Source organism: Bubalus kerabau, chromosome 12 (assembly GCF_029407905.1).
Source record: "Bubalus kerabau isolate K-KA32 ecotype Philippines breed swamp buffalo chromosome 12, PCC_UOA_SB_1v2, whole genome shotgun sequence".
Taxonomy (NCBI): Eukaryota; Metazoa; Chordata; class Mammalia; order Artiodactyla; family Bovidae; genus Bubalus; species Bubalus kerabau.
Window position 1 is genome coordinate 16,394,594 of NC_073635.1, and position 18,061 is coordinate 16,412,654.

The 18,061-nt window shown below is 46.6% G+C and overlaps 2 protein-coding genes across 3 annotated transcripts in view; one reads left to right on the plus strand and one right to left on the minus strand.

The window, feature by feature from the left end:
* The first annotated feature begins 1,239 nt into the window (after window positions 1-1,239).
* Window positions 1,240-18,061, plus strand: part of CBY2 (chibby family member 2) — a 140,228-nt gene continuing 123,406 nt past the window's right edge. Inside the window, exon 1 of one of the 2 annotated variants that reach the window (XM_055542040.1) lies at window positions 1,240-1,550. In XM_055542040.1, the coding sequence (XP_055398015.1) occupies window positions 1,455-1,550 (96 nt within the window). In that variant the 5' untranslated portion in view covers window positions 1,240-1,454. The remainder of the gene's footprint in view (window positions 1,551-18,061) is intronic. The other variant, XR_008700884.1, reaches the window with a different exon arrangement.
* Window positions 6,265-18,061, minus strand: part of ERICH6B (glutamate rich 6B) — a 53,542-nt gene continuing 41,745 nt past the window's right edge. Inside the window, exons 7-10 of the mRNA XM_055542200.1 lie at window positions 14,263-14,348; window positions 13,956-14,108; window positions 7,328-7,553; window positions 6,265-6,579 (exon numbers count right to left, since the gene is read on the minus strand). Coding sequence (XP_055398175.1) covers window positions 6,265-6,579; window positions 7,328-7,553; window positions 13,956-14,108; window positions 14,263-14,348 — 780 coding nt within the window. The remainder of the gene's footprint in view (window positions 6,580-7,327; window positions 7,554-13,955; window positions 14,109-14,262; window positions 14,349-18,061) is intronic.

Below are 18,061 nucleotides of genomic sequence, written 5' to 3' on the forward strand. Positions count from 1 at the left end.
GTCTCGTGAGTTCTCCTGCTATCCAAGCAGCAAGTGTCTGCGAACCAGCTCGTTGTTGCAGATGTAGTTGCCTAAGACACTGTAAAGAGGCGGGTCCCTCATCCAGCATGACTGGTGTCCTTGTAAAAAGGGGAAATTAAACAAACATTTACTTGGCCGTGACGGCTCTTAGTTGCAGCACGCAGGCTCTCTAGTTGTGGCTCATAGGCTTATTAGTTGCTCCTTGGCATGTGGGATCTTAGTTCCCAGACCAGGGGTCGAACCCACATCCTGTGCGTTGCAAGGCCGATTCTTAACCAGTGGGCCATCAGGGAAGTCCCTGGAAAGGGGAAATTTGATCCAGAGGTGCACACATAGGGAGAAGGCCATATGAAGACTGCCAGAGACAAAGGAACTCCTAGAAGCTAGGAGATGGGCCTGGGCTACATTCTTTCCACACCCTTGATCTTGGACTTCTGACTTCCAGAACTGAGACGATCAGTTTCTGTTGTGTAAGCCACCCAGCGTGTGGTCCTTTGCCACAGCAGCTCTAGCAAGCTAACACAGAGGGTGGGGGCTGGGTTTTTCTAGTTCCCAGTCACCTGGCTGCTTTCACTACATTCTTCATCGGTTAGGGGCCTCACTTTTCCTTATGAAGTAGTCCCTGGCTGCTGGGCTATTCTGTCTGGTCCATGATAACACTCACACAGAGCAACAGCTGCAAGAGAAGTCAGAAATGCAAAAAATCTCTGTGAAATATCGCATCTAAGTAAGTGCTGGCAACAAGATATTTTAATGGTTAAAGATTTTTTTAATATTTATTATTCATTTATTTGGCTGTTCTGGGTCTTAGTTGCAGCATGTTTGACCCAGTTCCCAGACCAGGGACTGAACCCAGGAACCCCAGCGTTGGGAGCTCAGAGTCCTAGCCACTGGACCACCCAGGGAAGTCCCTAAAGATTTTGAAGAAATATTTATTTATCTGTTGGGCTGTGCTGGGTCTTAGTTGTGGCACACGGGATCTTTAGTAGCAGCATGCGGGATCTTGTTCTCTGATCAGAGATAGAACCCGGGACTCCTGCATCGGGAATGCAAAGTCTTAGCCACTGGACCACCAGGGAAGTCAGAATATTTTAAAACAGGGAGCTGACCAAGCCCAATGCCTCTTTGAGACCACCTGTTGACAATCTCTGCATTAATGGGGTGAGTCACGCTTTTGGGCTTCTTGGAAGGAGCAGGACCAGGGGAGGCACTGGCTGATGATCCTAAGCGCTCACAGCTGGGAAGCCCCACTCCGAGCACTTCCCAAACACCATCTGTTCTCATCCTCTAGCTGCGAGCTGTGTTCTGTGGTTGCCCTCCTGTTAGAGAGGAGGGAATGGAGTCCCAGAGGGGCTCCCTGCGTTGGTTGAGGTCACACAGCTGGCATGTGGCGGTGCTAAGACCCCCACCAGGACCATCGGCTTCCATGGCACATGTGGGAGAAATGTCGGGGCTTTGAGATGTGGGCAGGCCTGGAGGATTTATTTGCCGCTGAGACTCGACCCCAGAGCTTCTGTCTCCAGCGCCTGGTAAGAGAAGGGGCCCCTGCCCACACCCATCAAAGGTGTAAACCAACAAGCTCCGTAAATGTGGAGGTTGGCCCGTGACGCTTCGCTCCCCACAGTGGTCACTGGCATTGTTTGTGGCTTAACGCCTGGCAGCAAAGTAACTGTAGTACTAGCTGGTGATGCTACGTGCCAATAAGATGTGAGAGTCAGAGGGGAAGTGACCGGTAGGGCCCGCTGCTACCAGCCCGACCACCCCGGACCCACCCCAGGCACACAGTTGTCTGGGTTTGGAGTGAGGATGGGACTTTGGTGAGGATTTGGAGGCAGGAGAGCCCAGCTGCAAAAGTAGGGTTTGTGTGTCTGTTCACAGCAGGGATTGGCTAGTTGCTAGGCTGAGCCAGGAAGAAGGGGTTTCCCACACTCTTTTGGTTCAGGCTGCAGTTGGGGTCATTCTGGAAAGTCTGCAGTGTCTCAGGGACGTAGAAAAGGCATGCTGTACAGGACCACCCAGCTCCCAAACCCCCCTTTTCTAGAAACAACTGCCTCTCCCCATCAGATCAGATCAGATCAGATCAGTTGCTCAGTCGTGTCCGACTCTTTGCAACCCCATGAATCACAGCATGCCAGGCCTCCCTGTCCATCACCAACTCCTGGAGTTCACTGAGACTCACGTCCATCGAGTCAGTGATGCCATCCAGCCATCTCATCCTCTGTCGGCCCCTTCTCCTCTTGCCCCCAATCCCTCCCAGCATCAGAGTCTTTTCCAATGAGTCAACTCTTCACATGAAGTGGCCAAAGTACTGGAGTTTCAGCTTTAGCATCATTCCTTCCAAAGAAATCCCAGGGCTGATCTCCTTCAGAATGGACTGGTTGGATCTCCTTGCAGTCCAAGAGACTCTCAAGAGTCTTCTCCAACACCACAGTTCAAAAGCATCAAGTCTTCGGCACTCAGCTTTCTTCACAGTCCAACTCTCATATCCATACATGACCACAGGAAAAACCATAGCCTGACTAGACGAACCTTTGTTGGCAAAGTAATGTCTCTGCTTTTGAATATGCTATCTAGGTTGGTCATAACTTTCCTTCTAAGGAGTAAGCGTCTTTTAATTTCATGGCTGCAGTCACCATCTGTAGTGATTTTGGAGCCCAGAAAAATAAAGTCTGACACTGTTTCCACTGTTTCCCCATCTATTTGCCATGAAGTGATGGGACCGGATGCCATGATCTTCGTTTTCTGAATGTTGAGCTTTAAGTCAACTTTTTCACTCTCCACTTTACTTTCATCAAGAGACTTTGAGTTCCTCTTCACTTTGTGCCATAAGGGTGGTGTCATCTGAAGTTATTGATATTTCTCCCGGCAATCTTGATTCCAGCTTGTGTTTCTTCCAGTCCAGCGTTTCTCATGATGTACTCTGCATATAAGTTAAATAAGCAGGGTGACAATATACAGCCTTGACGTACTCCTTTTCCTATTTGGAACCAGTCTGTTGTTCCATGTCCATTTCTAACTGTTGCTTCCTGACCTGCATACAAATTTCTCAAGAGGCAGATCAGGTGGTCTGGTATTCCCATCTCTTTCAGAATTTTCCACAGTTTATTATGATCCACACAGTCAAAGGCTTTGGCATAGTCAATAAAGCAGAAATAGATGTTTTTCTGGAACTCTCTTGCTTTTTCCGTGATCCAGCGGATGTTGGCAATTTGATCTCTGGTTCCTCTGCCTTTTCTAAAACCAGCTTGAACATCAGGAAGTTCACGGTTCACATATTGCTGAAGCCTGGCTTGGAGAATTTTGAGCATTACTTTACTAGCATGTGAGATGAGTGCAATTGTGCGGTAGTTTGAGCATTCTTTGGCATTGTCTTTCTTTGGGATTGGAATGAAAACTGACCTTTTCCAGTCCTTTGGCCACTGCTGAGTTTTCCAAATTTGCTGGCATATTGAGTGCAGCACTTTCACAGCATCATCTTTCAGGATTTGGAATAGCTCAACTGGAATTCCATCACCTCCACTAGCTTTGTTCGTAGTGATGCTTTCTAAGGCCCACTTGACTTCACATTCCAGGATGTCTGGCTCTAGGTCAGTGATCACACCATCATGATTATCTGGGTCATGAAGATCTTTTTTGTACAGTTCTTCTGTGTATTCTTGCCATCTCTTCTTAATATCTTCTGCTTCTGTTAAGTCCATACCATTTCTGTCCTTTATCGAGCCCATCTTTGCATGAAATGTTCCTTTGGTATCTCTAATTTTCTTGAAGAGATCCCTAGTCTTTCCCATTCTGTTGTTTTCCTCTATTTCTTTGCATTGATAGCTGAAGAAGGCTTTCTTATCTCTTCTTGCTATTTTTTGGAATTCTGCACTCAGATGTTTATATCTTTCCTTTTCTCCTTTGCTTTTCACTTCTCTTCTTTTCACAGCTATTTGTAAGGCCTCCCCAGACAGCCATTTTGCTTTTTTGCATTTCTTTTCCATGGGGATGGTCTTGATCCCTGTCTCCTGTACGATGTCATGAACCTCATTCCATAGTTCATCAGGCACTCTATCTATCAGATCTAGGCCTTTAAATCTATTTCTCACTTCCACTGTATAATCATAAGGGATTTGATTTAGGTCATACCTGAATGGTCTAGTGGTTTTCCCTACTTTCTTCAATTTAAGTCTGAATTTGGCAATAAGGAGTTCATGGTCTGAGCCACAGTCAGCTCCTGGTCTTGTTTTGCTGACTGTATAGAGCTTCTCCATCTTTGGCTGCAAAGAATATAATCAATCTGATTTCGGTGTTGACCATCTGGTGATGTCCATGTATAGAGTCTTCTCTTGTGTTGTTGGAAGAGGGTGTTTGTTATGACCAGTGCATTTTCTTGGCAAAACTCTATTAGTCTTTGCCCTGCTTCATTCCATATTCCAAGGCCAAATTTGCCTGTTACTCCAGGTGTTTCTTGACTTCCTACTTTTGCATTCCAGTCCCCTATAATGAAAAGGACATCTTTTTTGGGTGTTAGTTCTAAAAGGTCTTGTAGGTCTTCATAGAACTGTTCAACTTCAGCTTCTTCAGTGTTACTGGTTGGGCATAGACTTGGATTACTGTGATATTGAATGGTTTGCCTTGGAAACGAACAGAGATCATTCTGTCATTTTTGAGATTGCATCCAAGTACTGCCTTTTGGACTCTTTTGTTGACCATGATGGCCACTCCATTTCTTCTGAGGGATTCCTGCCCGCAGTAGTAGATATAATGGTCATCTGAGTTAAATTCACCCATTCCAGTCCATTTCAGTTCGCTGATTCCTAGAATGTCGACATTCACTCTTGCCATCTCTTGTTTGATCACTTCCAATTTGCCTTGATTCATGGACCTGACATTCCAGGTTCCTATGCAATACTGCTCTTTACAGCGTGGGACCTTACTTCTATCACCAGTCACATCCACAGCTGGGTATTCTTTCTGCTTTGGCTCCATCCCTTCATTCTTTCTGGAGTTATTTCTCCACTGATCTCCGGTAGCATATTGGGCACCTACTGACCTGGGGAGTTTCTCTTTCAGTATCCTGTCATTTTGCCTTTTCATACTGTTCATGGGGTTCTCAAGGCAAGAATACTGAAGTGGTTTGCCATTCCCTTCTCCAGTGGACCACATTCTGTCAGATCTCTCCACCATGACCCACCCATCTTGGGTTGCCCCACGGGCATGGCTTAGTTTCATTGAGTTAGACAAGGCTGTGGTCCTAGTGTGATTAGATTGACTAGTTTTCTGTGAGTATGGTTTCAGTGTGTTTGCCCTCTGATGCCCTCTTGCAACACCTACCATCTTACTTGGGTTTCTCTTACCTTGGGCGTGGGGTGTCTCTTCACGGCTGCTCCAGCAAAGTGCCCCTCCCCATGCTTGACATCAACTAGGAGCTATGGTTAGAAGACATAACCCCGCCCTCCCTAGCACACTGGATTGAACCAAGAGTGACCTAATCAAGCCAGGCCAATCGGAGACCACTGGAGTCTTTGAGAAAGATCAGGAGACAAAGCCACACAAACTGAGATGCCTAGAAAGCACGTCTTTGGAATAAGACGAGTGTCGCTGAGCTGAGAATGATAGTCCTGGCTCTGGAGGCCTCCCACACACCAGTCCTTTCTGGACCGGAGACCCACTGCACCTTCCACCCAGATCACACATTTCCCATTTTGCTTTACTTATTCGAGTTGGTAACTGTTACCAGTGACCAAAAGGGGCCCAGAGATTGAAGAGGCTTTGATTGTGGGTCCTTTTGGGCTTCCCCGCTCCCCCCCAGTTGAGGGACTGGCTGCAGGCTGGTACTGCTTTACTGAGTGAGTGTCCCTCTGACTTGGCAGGGGCGGAAGAGGGGGTGTTTGTGAGGCTACTGTTTCTAGACCCATTTTACAGGTGAGGAAACCGAGGGAGGAGACTACATGCCCAAGGTCACACAGTCAACAATGGGTGGAGCTAGGCTTTGAGATAGTCTGTGTCTTGAGTCAACCCAAGGACTAGGAAGAACTTCTGCATTCAAATGACCAGTAGAAGCCAGCGGGACAGGTGTTGACATGTATTCTCTGAAACAATTTGCCTCTGACACCCTCAGGGCACATTCTTAAGTCTTCTGTGCCCAGCCACAGATGCTGTCAGCCCTGTCTCTGCCCCCTACCCCCCCGAACTCTGCCCCACCAAACCAAGGAGCTGTGGTAGGTACCAAATTACAAACCAGCTCTCATGAGATACAGCCTAGGGCTTTGGGGGTTTCCTAGGGGCTTCTGACCACTCCACCTCCCCCAGACATTCAGCACCTGCCAAAGCCCATCTGGGACAACTGGGTGATGGCTTGAGCTTGGTGGGAGCGAGCTCCTGCTCGGACCTGTGTCGCCTTGTTGGCAAGATCTTGACACACCAAATGAAGTTTTCCAAGTCGGGGATGGTCAACAGCCTCAGGATCCTACTCATTTTCCCCAGAAGGATCTGGATCTTCTGAGCCGTGGGACTGACTTCCATCTCCAGGACTGATTTCTTTCTCATTTCGCTCAGCACCTCCAGGGTAATGTACTGGGGGAATTCACAGAAGGCTGGGTGAGGATTAATGTTGTCCGGATACCACGTGTCCCCCACGGCAGGACTGGGACCCTGTGGGCAGAGTCTTCTTGGACCCTTCCAGGACCGAGTCTCTCCAGGGTAAACCTGAGTGCCCAGTCCTGCCACCAGTGACGTTTCTTCTGCTTCCCCAAGACACTTGACCCGTGCCTCTGGACACACGGGCTACGGTGATTGGGCTGAGGCCACATGCCAACCTGACCCCAAACCAAAGGCTGTGCCCTCTTGGGGGCGTCTGGCTGCTCCCCACGGACTCCCTAGCGCAGCAGAAGACAGCCCTGCCACAGCCAGGGGGCCAATGTCTGCCCGTGAGCCCCACCTCCATCTGGGGCTCCCCTGGGGCCTGTCCAGGATGAGGATGTCAGCTTCCTCAGCTCTGAATCTCAGGGTGTTCGGATGTTAGCTGATTGCCTCTTTTTTGTTTACATACGTCATGTTGGTTTCTGCCATACAACGTGAATTGGCTGTCAGTGTCCCCTCCCTCTTGAACTTCCCTCCCACCCTCCACATCCCACCCCTCTAGGAAATGATGGCCTTTGTACATGCTCACACGTCGGTCCCTGAAGCTGGCCTCGTTTCCCTTGGGGCTGGGCTGAGACAGAACATTGCCCGGAGACCAGGGCGTGGACCACCCCCAGCCTGCAGTGGCCCAGGAGCAGGCGGTTCCCCGCCTGGCAGACAAGGTGGGGAGTTGGGACCGAACCTTGTACTTGGTGCCCAGGTTTAAGCAAATGTGCTTCTTGTGGTGGGTGAAGTGGAAGATGATCTTGTCCTGGCTCCTGATTTGCACCTCGACGTACTGGTTGATTTTCAGGGAGATAGGCTGGATGGGGGGCGCGTGCACGTGGAGGCTGAGATCCCACCAGTTCCAGGCCTTCTGGTACTCATCTTTGGCGAAGTAGTAGCCCAGGTTTTGGCTTAGGCTCAACCTAGACCAAGAAGGCATCAGGCAGCCATGGCGCTGGGCCCGGGGTGGGAGGGGCTGGCGGCGTGGCCTCCCCTGGCAATGCCGGCCTGCCCTTCCCCGTCTCCCGCCTGGCCCCACCCCCAGAACCAGACTAGGTGGAGCCCTTCAGCCCCGGCCTGCCCCTAGCCCCTCACACCCAGTCGCTCTGGGTCATGTGTGCTTTTGACCTCCTCAAGGCTTTGCCATGCTGTTCCCTCTCCCTGGAGAAAGTGTTCCTTCCAGCCTGTGTGGTACAGTGGGTTCTAAGTCTCGGCTTAAATGTCACCTCCTCCGAGAAGCCCTTCTTGACCAGCCCCTCTGGGTCCCAGTATGACAATTCAGCCTTAGTTAGGTTTCTTCGTATAATTTACTAATACACATTAATTCTCATTATTTGCTATAATTAGATTCCATAAAGTTGCCTCAAACACAGAATTAGCAAATAGTAAACCATTGCTCCCCAGGGAAAGAGGTGTGTGTATATACATTATGGGGACTTCCCACGTGGCTCAGTGGTAAAGAACCCGCCTGCCAATGCAGGAGACGCAGCAGACGCGGGTTCCATCCGTGGGTCGGGAAGATCCCCTGGAGGAGGAAATGGCAACCCACGCCAGTATTCTTGCCTGGAGAGTCCCATGGACAGAGGAGCCTGGCGGGCTACATTTATGAGGTCGTAAAAGAGTCAGACATGACTGGGCAAGCGCCGCAGCACCACATACATGGATACGCTCACGTCCTAGACACACCCCATCCTGGCTCCCCCCAGCCCCAGGGCTGGACTTCCCAGCACCACCTGCCCTTCCCCTCCCGGCTCCATCCTCTGTTTCCCGTGTTAAGAGCTGCATCAAGAAAGCAGAGCAGCTGGGAACGTGCGCACCAGGCAACTCAAATTCTGCCCTGTGCACATTTGTGACTCGATGTGACATGTGTATACAGGCATCCTTCCCCTGGAAGCAACGGTTCAGCGTTTGCTAGTTCATGTCCTGGAGACTTGACAGAACTGAACTATCTTGAATAATGAGAATTGGCCATCCTTGCTTATCATCCGTCCTTCCCACTAATATGGAAACATAATTGGAAGTCCGGAGTGCAGGGTCCCCATCCGTGTGGCTCCCGGGTGGATGCTGTCCCCGCACGGCGCCTGGTGCCCACGTAACCAGCCGTGGGTGAGTGTGGACTGGTGGGTTCCTCCCTCTCCCAGCCCAAGCCCTGCTCTCCTGTGAGCATCCTCTCCTGGCATTTCAAGCCCATCATATATCCGTCTGCCCCAGCTTCTGCTTTTCACATCCCACCAGGTCTGTCCTGAGAACCGGTGCAGAAGGTTTTCTCGGGAACTGAACACAGAAGGGGAGAGAATCTGAGCCCTGGGCTAGTCAGGAGAAGGCGGGCTTTGGGGGAGCCTGGGTCACTCAGATCACCTGCCAGGCCTCATCCAAGCTGTCCAGGGACCTTTAAATTCGGCTCAGAGGGAGAGGCCGGCTCAGACCTGCTCAGGGCAGCCTCGGTCACCTTCTGGTCAGTCCCCAACACTAAGTCCTCCTGTTGCTTCCAACTCCCATTGAGCCAAGTGCAAACTATTAAGTCCTTTCACCGTTGAGCCCAGCCTGTCGACCACTCCCCTCTTCACCTAGCCGAGAAGCTGTGATGCGTGTAATGAATTAGAAAAAACCTCGACTTTTGTAAAGCAATTATCCTCCAATTAAAAAAACAACAGAAAAAGACAAAACAACCTGGACTCTTGAGTCAGACTTTCTAGGTTCATAGCCTGACTTGGTCACTTGCAAGCTGTGTGACTCTGGACCAGTTACTTAAACTCTCTGTGCCTCAGCTTCAGTGGTAAAATGCAGATAATAACAGTATGTTGCTCATGGGGTATTTGTGAGGATGAAGCACCTGTACAGAGAAGGTCCCTCTCCAGCCCCGCCCCAGACAGACAGAATCTGAATCTTGAGGTAGTGGGCAGGGAACAGCCTTTCCCCAGCTCTCAGCGCCACCCTTCCCCCTGGGTTTGGATGTGCTGCCCTAAGATGTGCTTTCTCTTGCAAACTTTATTTGATCATTGAAAATAATGCTTTAGTTCAAGCCGAGTCAAAAATTCCATAAAATCTCTTTCCTGTGACTTTATGTATGACTCGGGGCAAATGACTTATCATTTTTTCTCCACCTAAGTTAAAAAAATAAAGTCAGCCACTGTTTCAACTGTTTCCCCATCTATTTCCCATGAAGTGATGGGACCAGATGCCATGATCTTAGTTTTCTGAATGTTGAGCTTTAAGCCAACTTTTTCACCCTCCTCTTTCACTTTCATCAAGAGGCTTTTGAGTTCCTCTTCACTTTCTGCCATAAGGGTGGTGTCATCTGCATATCTGAGGCTATTGATATTTCTCCCCGCAATCTTGATTCCAGCTTGTGCTTCTTCCAGCCCAGCCTTTCTCATGATGTACTCTGCATAGAAGTTAAATAAGCAGGGTGACAGTATACAGCCTTGATGTACTCCTTTTCCTATTTGGAACCAGTCTCTTGTTCCATGTCCAGTTCTAACTGTTGCTTCCTGACCTGCGTACAGGTTTCTCAAGAGGCAGGTCGGGTGGTCTGGTATTCATGGGAAATAGATGGGGAAACAGTGGAAACAGTGTCAGACTTTATTTTTGGGGGCTCCAAAATCACTGCAGATGGTGATTGCAGCCATGAAATTAAAAGATGCTTACTCCCTGGAAGGAAAGTTATGACTGACCTAGACAGCACATTAAAAAGCAGAGATATTACTTTGCCAACAAAGGTCTGTCTAGTCAAGGCTATGGTTTTTCCAGTGGTCATGTGTGGATGTGAGAGTTGGACTGTGAAGAAAGCTGAGTGCCAAAGAATTGATGCTTTTGAACTGTTGTGCTGGAGAAGACTCTTGCGAGTCCCTTGGACTGCAAGGAGATCCAACCAGTCCATCCTAAAGGAGACCGTCCCTGGTGTTCATTGGAAGGACTGATGCTAAGGCTGAAACTCCAGTACTTTGGCCACCTCATGCGAAGAGTTGACTCATTGGAAAAGACTCTGATGCTGGGAGGGATTGGGGGCAGGAGGAGAAGGGGACGACAGAGGATGAGATGGCTCGATGGCATCACCGACTTGATGGGCGTGAGTTTGGGTGAACTCCAGGAGTTGGTGATGGACAGGGAGGCCTGGTGTGCTGCGATTCATGGGGTCGCAAAGAGTAGGACATGACTGAGCGACTGAACTCAAGTTTCCTTATCAAGAAAATAAAAGCAGATTTTCCTCACGGTCTCTTCTGTTTCCAAAATTTAACGATATTTAGGAGAAGAGCCCCTACTGTGTGTAGCAGATACTGCTGGAGATAAAGTTTCTTGCTCCCATTCCTTGGTGCTTCTTGTATGCAGTACTTTCTTCTCACTTTTAGACAGCAAAGTCTTTCTTTTAAAAACACTTTTCTTGTTGACATACCGTTGATTTAAAATATTTGTGTTACACTGAGGAAATCAGAATTGAAAGAGACACGTGTACCCCAGTGTTCATCACAGCACTGTTTATGATAGCCAGGACATGGAAGCAACCTAGATGTCCATCAGCAGATGAATGGATAAGAAAGCTGTGGTACATATACACAATGGAGTATTACTCAGCTAATAAAAAGAATACATTTGAATCAGTTTTAATGAGGTGGATGAAACTGGAGCCTATTATACAGAGTGAAGTAAGCCAGAAAGAAAAACACCAATACAGTATACTAACGCATATATATGGAATTTAGAAAGATGGTATTGATGACCCTATGTGTGAGACAGCAAAAGAGACACAGATGTATAGAACAGACTTTTGGACTCTGTGGGAGAAGGCAAGGGTGGGATGATTTGAGAGAATAGCATTGGAACATATATATTACCATATGTAAAACAGATTGCCAGTCCAGGTTCGATGCATGAGATAGGGTGCTTGGGGCTGATGCACTGGGATGACGCTGAGGGATGGGATGGGGAGGGAGGTGAGGGGGATTCAGGATGGGGAACATGGACACCCATGGCTGATTCATGTCAATGTGTGGCAAAACCCACTACAATATTGTGAAGTAATTAGCCTCCAATTAAAATAAATAAATTAAAAAAATATTGTGTTAGTTTCAGGTATATATATATAGCAAAGTGACTCAGTTTTATATACAGATTCTTTTCCATCATAGGTTATTACGAGATATTAAATACAGTTCCTTGTGCTATACAGTACATCCTTGTTTATTTTATGTATGGCGGTGTGTATCTGTTACTACAAGAGTCGTAATCTGTCCTTCTACCCTTTCCCCTTTGGCAACCATAAGTTTGTTCTCTTTGTCTGTGAGTATGTTTCTGTTTTGTACATAAATTCATTTGTATTATCTTTTTAGAATCCACATATAAGTGATATATAATATTTGTCTTTCTCTGACTTAGTATGATAATCTCTAGGTCCATCCACGTTGCTGCAAATGGAATTATTTCATTCTCTTCTATGGTTGAGTAATATTCCACTGTATATATATATATATACATATATATATACACATATATATATACACACACACACACACACACACACAGACACACACTACATCTTCTTTATCCATTCATCTGTTGATGGACTTCTTTTTGGATTAGGTTTTTCACCTTTTCTGGACATATGACCAGGAGTGGGACTGCTGGATCATACGGTAGCTCTATTTTTCATTTTTTAGGAACCTCCATACTGTTTTCCATCATGGCTGCACCAGTTTATATCCCCACCGACAATGTAGGAGGTTCCCTTTTCTCCACACCCTCTCCAGCATTTATTATTTGTAGACTTTTTAATGATGGCTATTCTGACTGATGTTAGGTGATATCTCACTGTACTTTTGATTTGCATTTCTCTAATAATAAGTGATGTTGAGCATCTTTTCATGTGCCTGTTATCCTTCTGTAGATCTTCTTTGAAATGTCTGTTTAAGGCTTCTGCCCATTTTTTTTTTTTTTTTTTGGTTAGGTTGTTTGTTTTTTTTTATATTAAATTACATGAGCTGTTTGTATATTTTGGAAACTAAACTCTTGTTGGTTTTATCATTTGCAAATATTTTCTCCCAGTCCATGGATTGTCTTTTCATTTTGCTTATGATTTCCTTTGCTGTGTAAAAGCTTTCAAGTTTTATTAGGCCCCGTTTGTTAATTTTTGCTTTAATTTCTTTTGCCTTGGGAGACTGATCTAAGAAAATATTGTGGTGATTTATGTCAGAGAAGGTATTGCCTATGTTCTCTTCCAGGAATTTTGTGGTGTCATGTCTTATATTTAGGTCTTTAAGCCATTTCGAGTTTATTTTTGTATATGTTGTGATGTTGTGTTCTAACTTCGTTGATTAATATGAGGCTTGTCCAGCTTTTCCAACACCACTCGCTGAATAGACTGTCTTTTCTCCATTGTATAGTCTTGCCTCCCTTGTTGAAGATTAATTGTAGATGTGTGGGTTTATTTCTGGGCTCTCTGTTCAGTCCCAATGATCCATATGTCTGCTTTTGTGCCAGGACCACACCATTTTAATTACTGTAGCTTTGTAATATTATAGACATCAATTTCTATACAAATGGCCCTCTAGGAAGAGCAGATACACCTAAGAACAAAGTAGTCAACTAGCAAATGGTATTGAAAACTCATAACAGGGAAAATATTCCTAAAGACCAAGGCCTGGAAGGTGCAAATATTTCTTTGGAATTAAAATTTGGCCTTAACTATCAAGAAGTATAAAGTTGGCTCAAGAGAATAGGCATTCTCCACTTTGTGACCACTAGAACAGAAGGCAAGGGAGCAATCCTGAAAAGACAGAGTTCTTACACCAAAGAGATGGAGAAAAGTTCTAAAGTGACTGAATTACCTTGAATGGGTAAGATGAGGTTCCCTTCCATTACCAGAAACGGGAACATAACAGCCAAGTTAGTTACAATGAAATTTTTAGAAGTTATGTTTTTAAAATACAATACATGTACCTCCAGTGCACTAACCATACCTTTCTCTCTGCGGCACCTGGAACAGAGCGGGCACTGGGTCTTTCTAAGGTCATTCTCGTGAAGTTTGATTCTTAAGTGAGAGGAGACGAAACCCAAAGCTTACTCCAGCTTTTGAGTCTGTGACTGCTATGTCCTGGAGGGGAAGCAATGGTGCAGAAAGGCTGGGGCACCATCCGAGGTCAGGGACCAGTCTTACAGGCTCATCACGACACCCAGCTCCCCACGTATGGGTTGGATGGATGAATTCTAAGTGAATGAGTGAGAGAAAGGCTTACCCAGAAAGAGGACGGCTGTGCAGACTGGGAATCAAAACCTTAATCACAGTGCTTCTCCGCAGGGAGGGGTGTTTGGGACTCATGCCCCAGGCTTACCAGATGTCTCCATTATCATCATGGAAGGTGGCATGGCCAGAGTTGTTGATAAGGGCCCGGATGCACGTTTTTGCACTGTCTTCCAGAATGATGTACGTGAACTTGCCCTCTTTTATACTGAGGATGAGCATAGCCAGGTGTCCCGATGGGTAACTGGGAGATGGTTAAGGCACAAGTAGTCCCTTGGGGTCCCCTGCAGAAGGCAGAGAGCTCTGCAGAGCGATGCAGGCCCCAATAAAACCCATGCCCCGGCCCAGAAACACAAACTTTCCTGGCATCGTATTTGTCCCTGTGTTCCAGTGGATACTATATCTGGCCTGATCCATCAGGAAAGAGAATTTGGAAGATAATCTCATCGGGGTAGAGACTTATTTTTCCATCACCTTGAAGTACCTAGGGAGAAGAGAGAAGCCTGTGTTGTCACCAGAAGGCTTGACATGGGTCTATTTACTCTCTGATTCCTGCATGCCACCCACCCATCACTCCCCCACCCATCAGCACCACCAACTTGCTGGGGATTCCAGAAGGGAACCTTCGCAGGGGCCTGGTTTACCTGTCTCGGTGTTGAGGAAGCTGAAATGGACCACTCTGTGTTTGTGTGTGCAGGTTTTAAACTATCATTTCAATCTCATGGTTATCAGTTATATTAATTTCACAGGGCTACCACAGCAAAGTACTGGGAAATTTTAAATTGCAGAAATTTATTCTTTCACAGACGTGGAGGCCAGAAGTCTAAAATCAAGAGGTCGGAAGGGTCAGTACTTTCTAGAGGCTCAGAGAAAGAATCTATTCCATGCTTTCTCCCAGCTTTGGTGATGACCTGCTGTCCTTACTCTTCTTGGTTTGTGTATGCAGTGTTCCGACATCCGACTCCATCTTCCCTGAGTCTCAGTCTTCACTGTCCTTCATAAGGACACCAGTCATACTGGGTTAGGGGCCCACCCCACTCCAGCATGACCTCATCTGAACTAATTACCAATTTCCCAACAATGTCATAATCTGCGTCAGTGGGGTTTAGGATTTAAACATATCTAGGGAGGCACAGTTTCACTGATAACATTAGTATATTCAGGTATTGTATCTCTGTTTGAATCAGTTTTAGTGAATTCTATTTTTCTGGGAAATTATTTATTTTATGTAAATTTTCAAATTTTTTGTCATAAAATTTCGTGATATAATATTTTCAAAACCCCTCTACTGTCTCTAAGTTGGGCTTCCCAGGTGGCTCAGTGGTAAAGAATCTGCCTGCCAATGCAGGAGATGTAGGAGACGTGGGTTTGATCTCTGGGTGGGGAAGATCCCCCGGAGGAGGAATTGGCAACCCACTCCAGTATTCTCTCCTGGAGAATCCCATGGACAGAGGAGCCTGAAGGGCTACAGTCCCAAGAGTCAGACATGACTGAGCATTCACACATGCACGTCTCTTAGTCATGCCCTTGTCTTCATTCTTTATAGCATGTATATGTTTTCTTTTTTCTTTTTTCCCGGATCATTTGCCTGGAGATTTGCTTATTTTACTCATTTTTTTCAAAGACCCAGCCTTTTGGTTTGCTCGTTCTAATATTTTTTTGTTTTCCAGTGTATCAATTTTTGTTCCCAGCATTATTTTCTACATACGGCTGCTTTCTGTGGGTTTTCTATGTTAGACTATGTATTTTTCTTCTAATTCCTTGAATTGAACGTTGAGCTCATTGATTTCCATCTTGCTGCTTCTTCACGACCCTCTTCTCCTCTTCTTTAAGACAGGCATTTACAGCTATAACATTTCTCTCAAAATTTTAGCTCTTTCCTCCAAGTGTAGATACTCACCCTTCATTTCATTCTGAGTATTTTAAATTGCCAGTATTCTTTCCTCTTTGACACACAGGTTATTTACAGGTGTGTTTTTGAGTTTGCAAATGTACGAGTTGCTTTGGCTACGTTGTTAATATTACCAATTAAAATCCACAGGGTTGGGCCTTCCCAGGTGGTCCAGAGGTTAAGAACCCACCTTCCAATGCAGGGGAGGCAGGTTTGATCCCTGGTCGGGGAACTAGGATTCCACACGACTCAGGGCAATTAGGCCTGCAAACTGCAACCAAGACCCGACACAGCCAAAAATTTATACAGAAATACTAAAAAAAATCTGCAGGGGTAAGACAGCAGAGTACATATGGTATCAGCTTCCCACCCACACCTCCACCTTTGGCTATGCTGAGTCTCACTTGTGGCGTGTTGGATCCAGTTCCCCAACCAGGGATTGAACCCTGGTTCCCTGCATTGGCAGTGAGGAGGAGTCTTAGCCACAGGACCACCAGGCAAGTCCTGGTATCAGCTCTTCAGTGTTTGCAAAGTGTTTTGTGGTTAAATGCATCACCATTTTCTGTAGCTACTTCACTTGTGCCTGGGAAGGATGTGTGTCCTCCAGGGGCCTTGAGTCCCCGTCAGACATTAAAAGGCAAGCCTTTTTCTCCTGCTTCCCACACCCCACTCACTCTCACTATTCTCGTTTTCCAGTTTCTGTTTCCGGTATTACCTCCCTTACTTTCTCATATACCCTTCTATGTGTGTATGTGTGCTCAGTCGTGTCCGACTCTTTGCTACCCCATGGACTGTAGCCGGACTCTTTGCTACCCCATGGACTGTAGCCGGCCAGGCTCCTCTGTTTGCGGGATTTTCCAGGCAAGAATACTGGAGTGGATCGCCATTTCCTTCTCCAATATACTCTTACATACTGTAGATTTAAATACTGTACATATATACTTCTGCATTTAAATACTATACATTTAAAAGGACTTTTTTTTCTTTTTACATTTTATTTGAATTCCCCAGGTGTTTGTAGCAGGATGCCTTTTCTGGTCATGTTTTATCCTGCATTACTCTAGCTAGGTGTGGCTCAGACAGTAAAAAGCCTGCTTACAATGCAGGAGACGTGGGTTCAATCCATGGGTTGAGAAGATCCCCTGGAGAAGGAAATGGCAACCCACGCCAGTATTCTTGCCTGGAAAATCCCATGGACCGAGGAGCCTGGTAGGCTACAGTCCATGGAGTCGCAAAGAGTTGGACACGACTGAGCGACTTCAGAGGAGAGGAGGTGTTAGATCAGTGGTTTCAAGCTCTGATTTTTAATGACTGAAGAATCCTTCACTCAAGAGAGCTCACTGCAGAGTGCCAAAATCTGAGACAATGAAAGAAAAAGGTGGAGCTGGTTGATGAGCTGCTGTGGACTCCGCAGGGCGTGGCCTTCAGTGCCCAGGAACCGCTTCACCAGGTGATGATGAAGATCCTGTAACTGACTGTCCCCACATCCAGCGTTTGCGCTCAGCACGTGACTTCCACAACACAGTGACCCTATAGGAGGCGCTATCATTTCCCCCGTTTAAGAGAGGCGCCTCCACTAGATGGCGCTAGTGGTAAAGAATCGGCCAGCCAATGCAGGAGACACAGGAGACGCCGGCCTGATCCCTAGGATGGGGAAGATCCCCTGGAATAAGAAATGGCAACCCGCTCCAGTATTCTTGCCAGGAAAATCCCACGAACAGAGGAGCCTGGCGGGCTACAGTCCATGGGGTTGCAAAGACTCAGACATGACTGAGTGACCTACACAAGGCTATCCAATGAAAGGGGAGCCAGACTCCCACAGTCTGTCCCTGCCACACCCCAGCCAGCAGGCTCATCCTTGCAAACGCACCACCTCCAGCCATTAAGCTCCCAGCCACCTTGCGCATTTACTCTACAAATCACTGCTCTCTCTCTTTTTTTTTTACCCTAAAGAAAGCACTTTATAAGTACATCTATGGTTGGTTTCTTCCTTAGAACTGGTAAGAAGCTTCTAGATTTTGCTCATGGGGGAGGATTTTATATTTTAGGTCTTATTTTCATAAAGCCACCCGAAGCCAGAATTTCTCGATACACTTTCTTCTCATCAAATTCACTTGTCATGGAATGACATTTTCCTAAAAACAAGAAGCCACGGGCAAAGAAAAATCCCTGACACAGAGATAGAGTCGTTCCATTTTCCCTCACTGGGAAATATACCACACAAAGCCAAAAGGAGGAATCTAAGAATTCTGGCCTGAGCAACTGAGAAAAAGCTGTATTATCACTTAGTAAATTGGAGAACACAT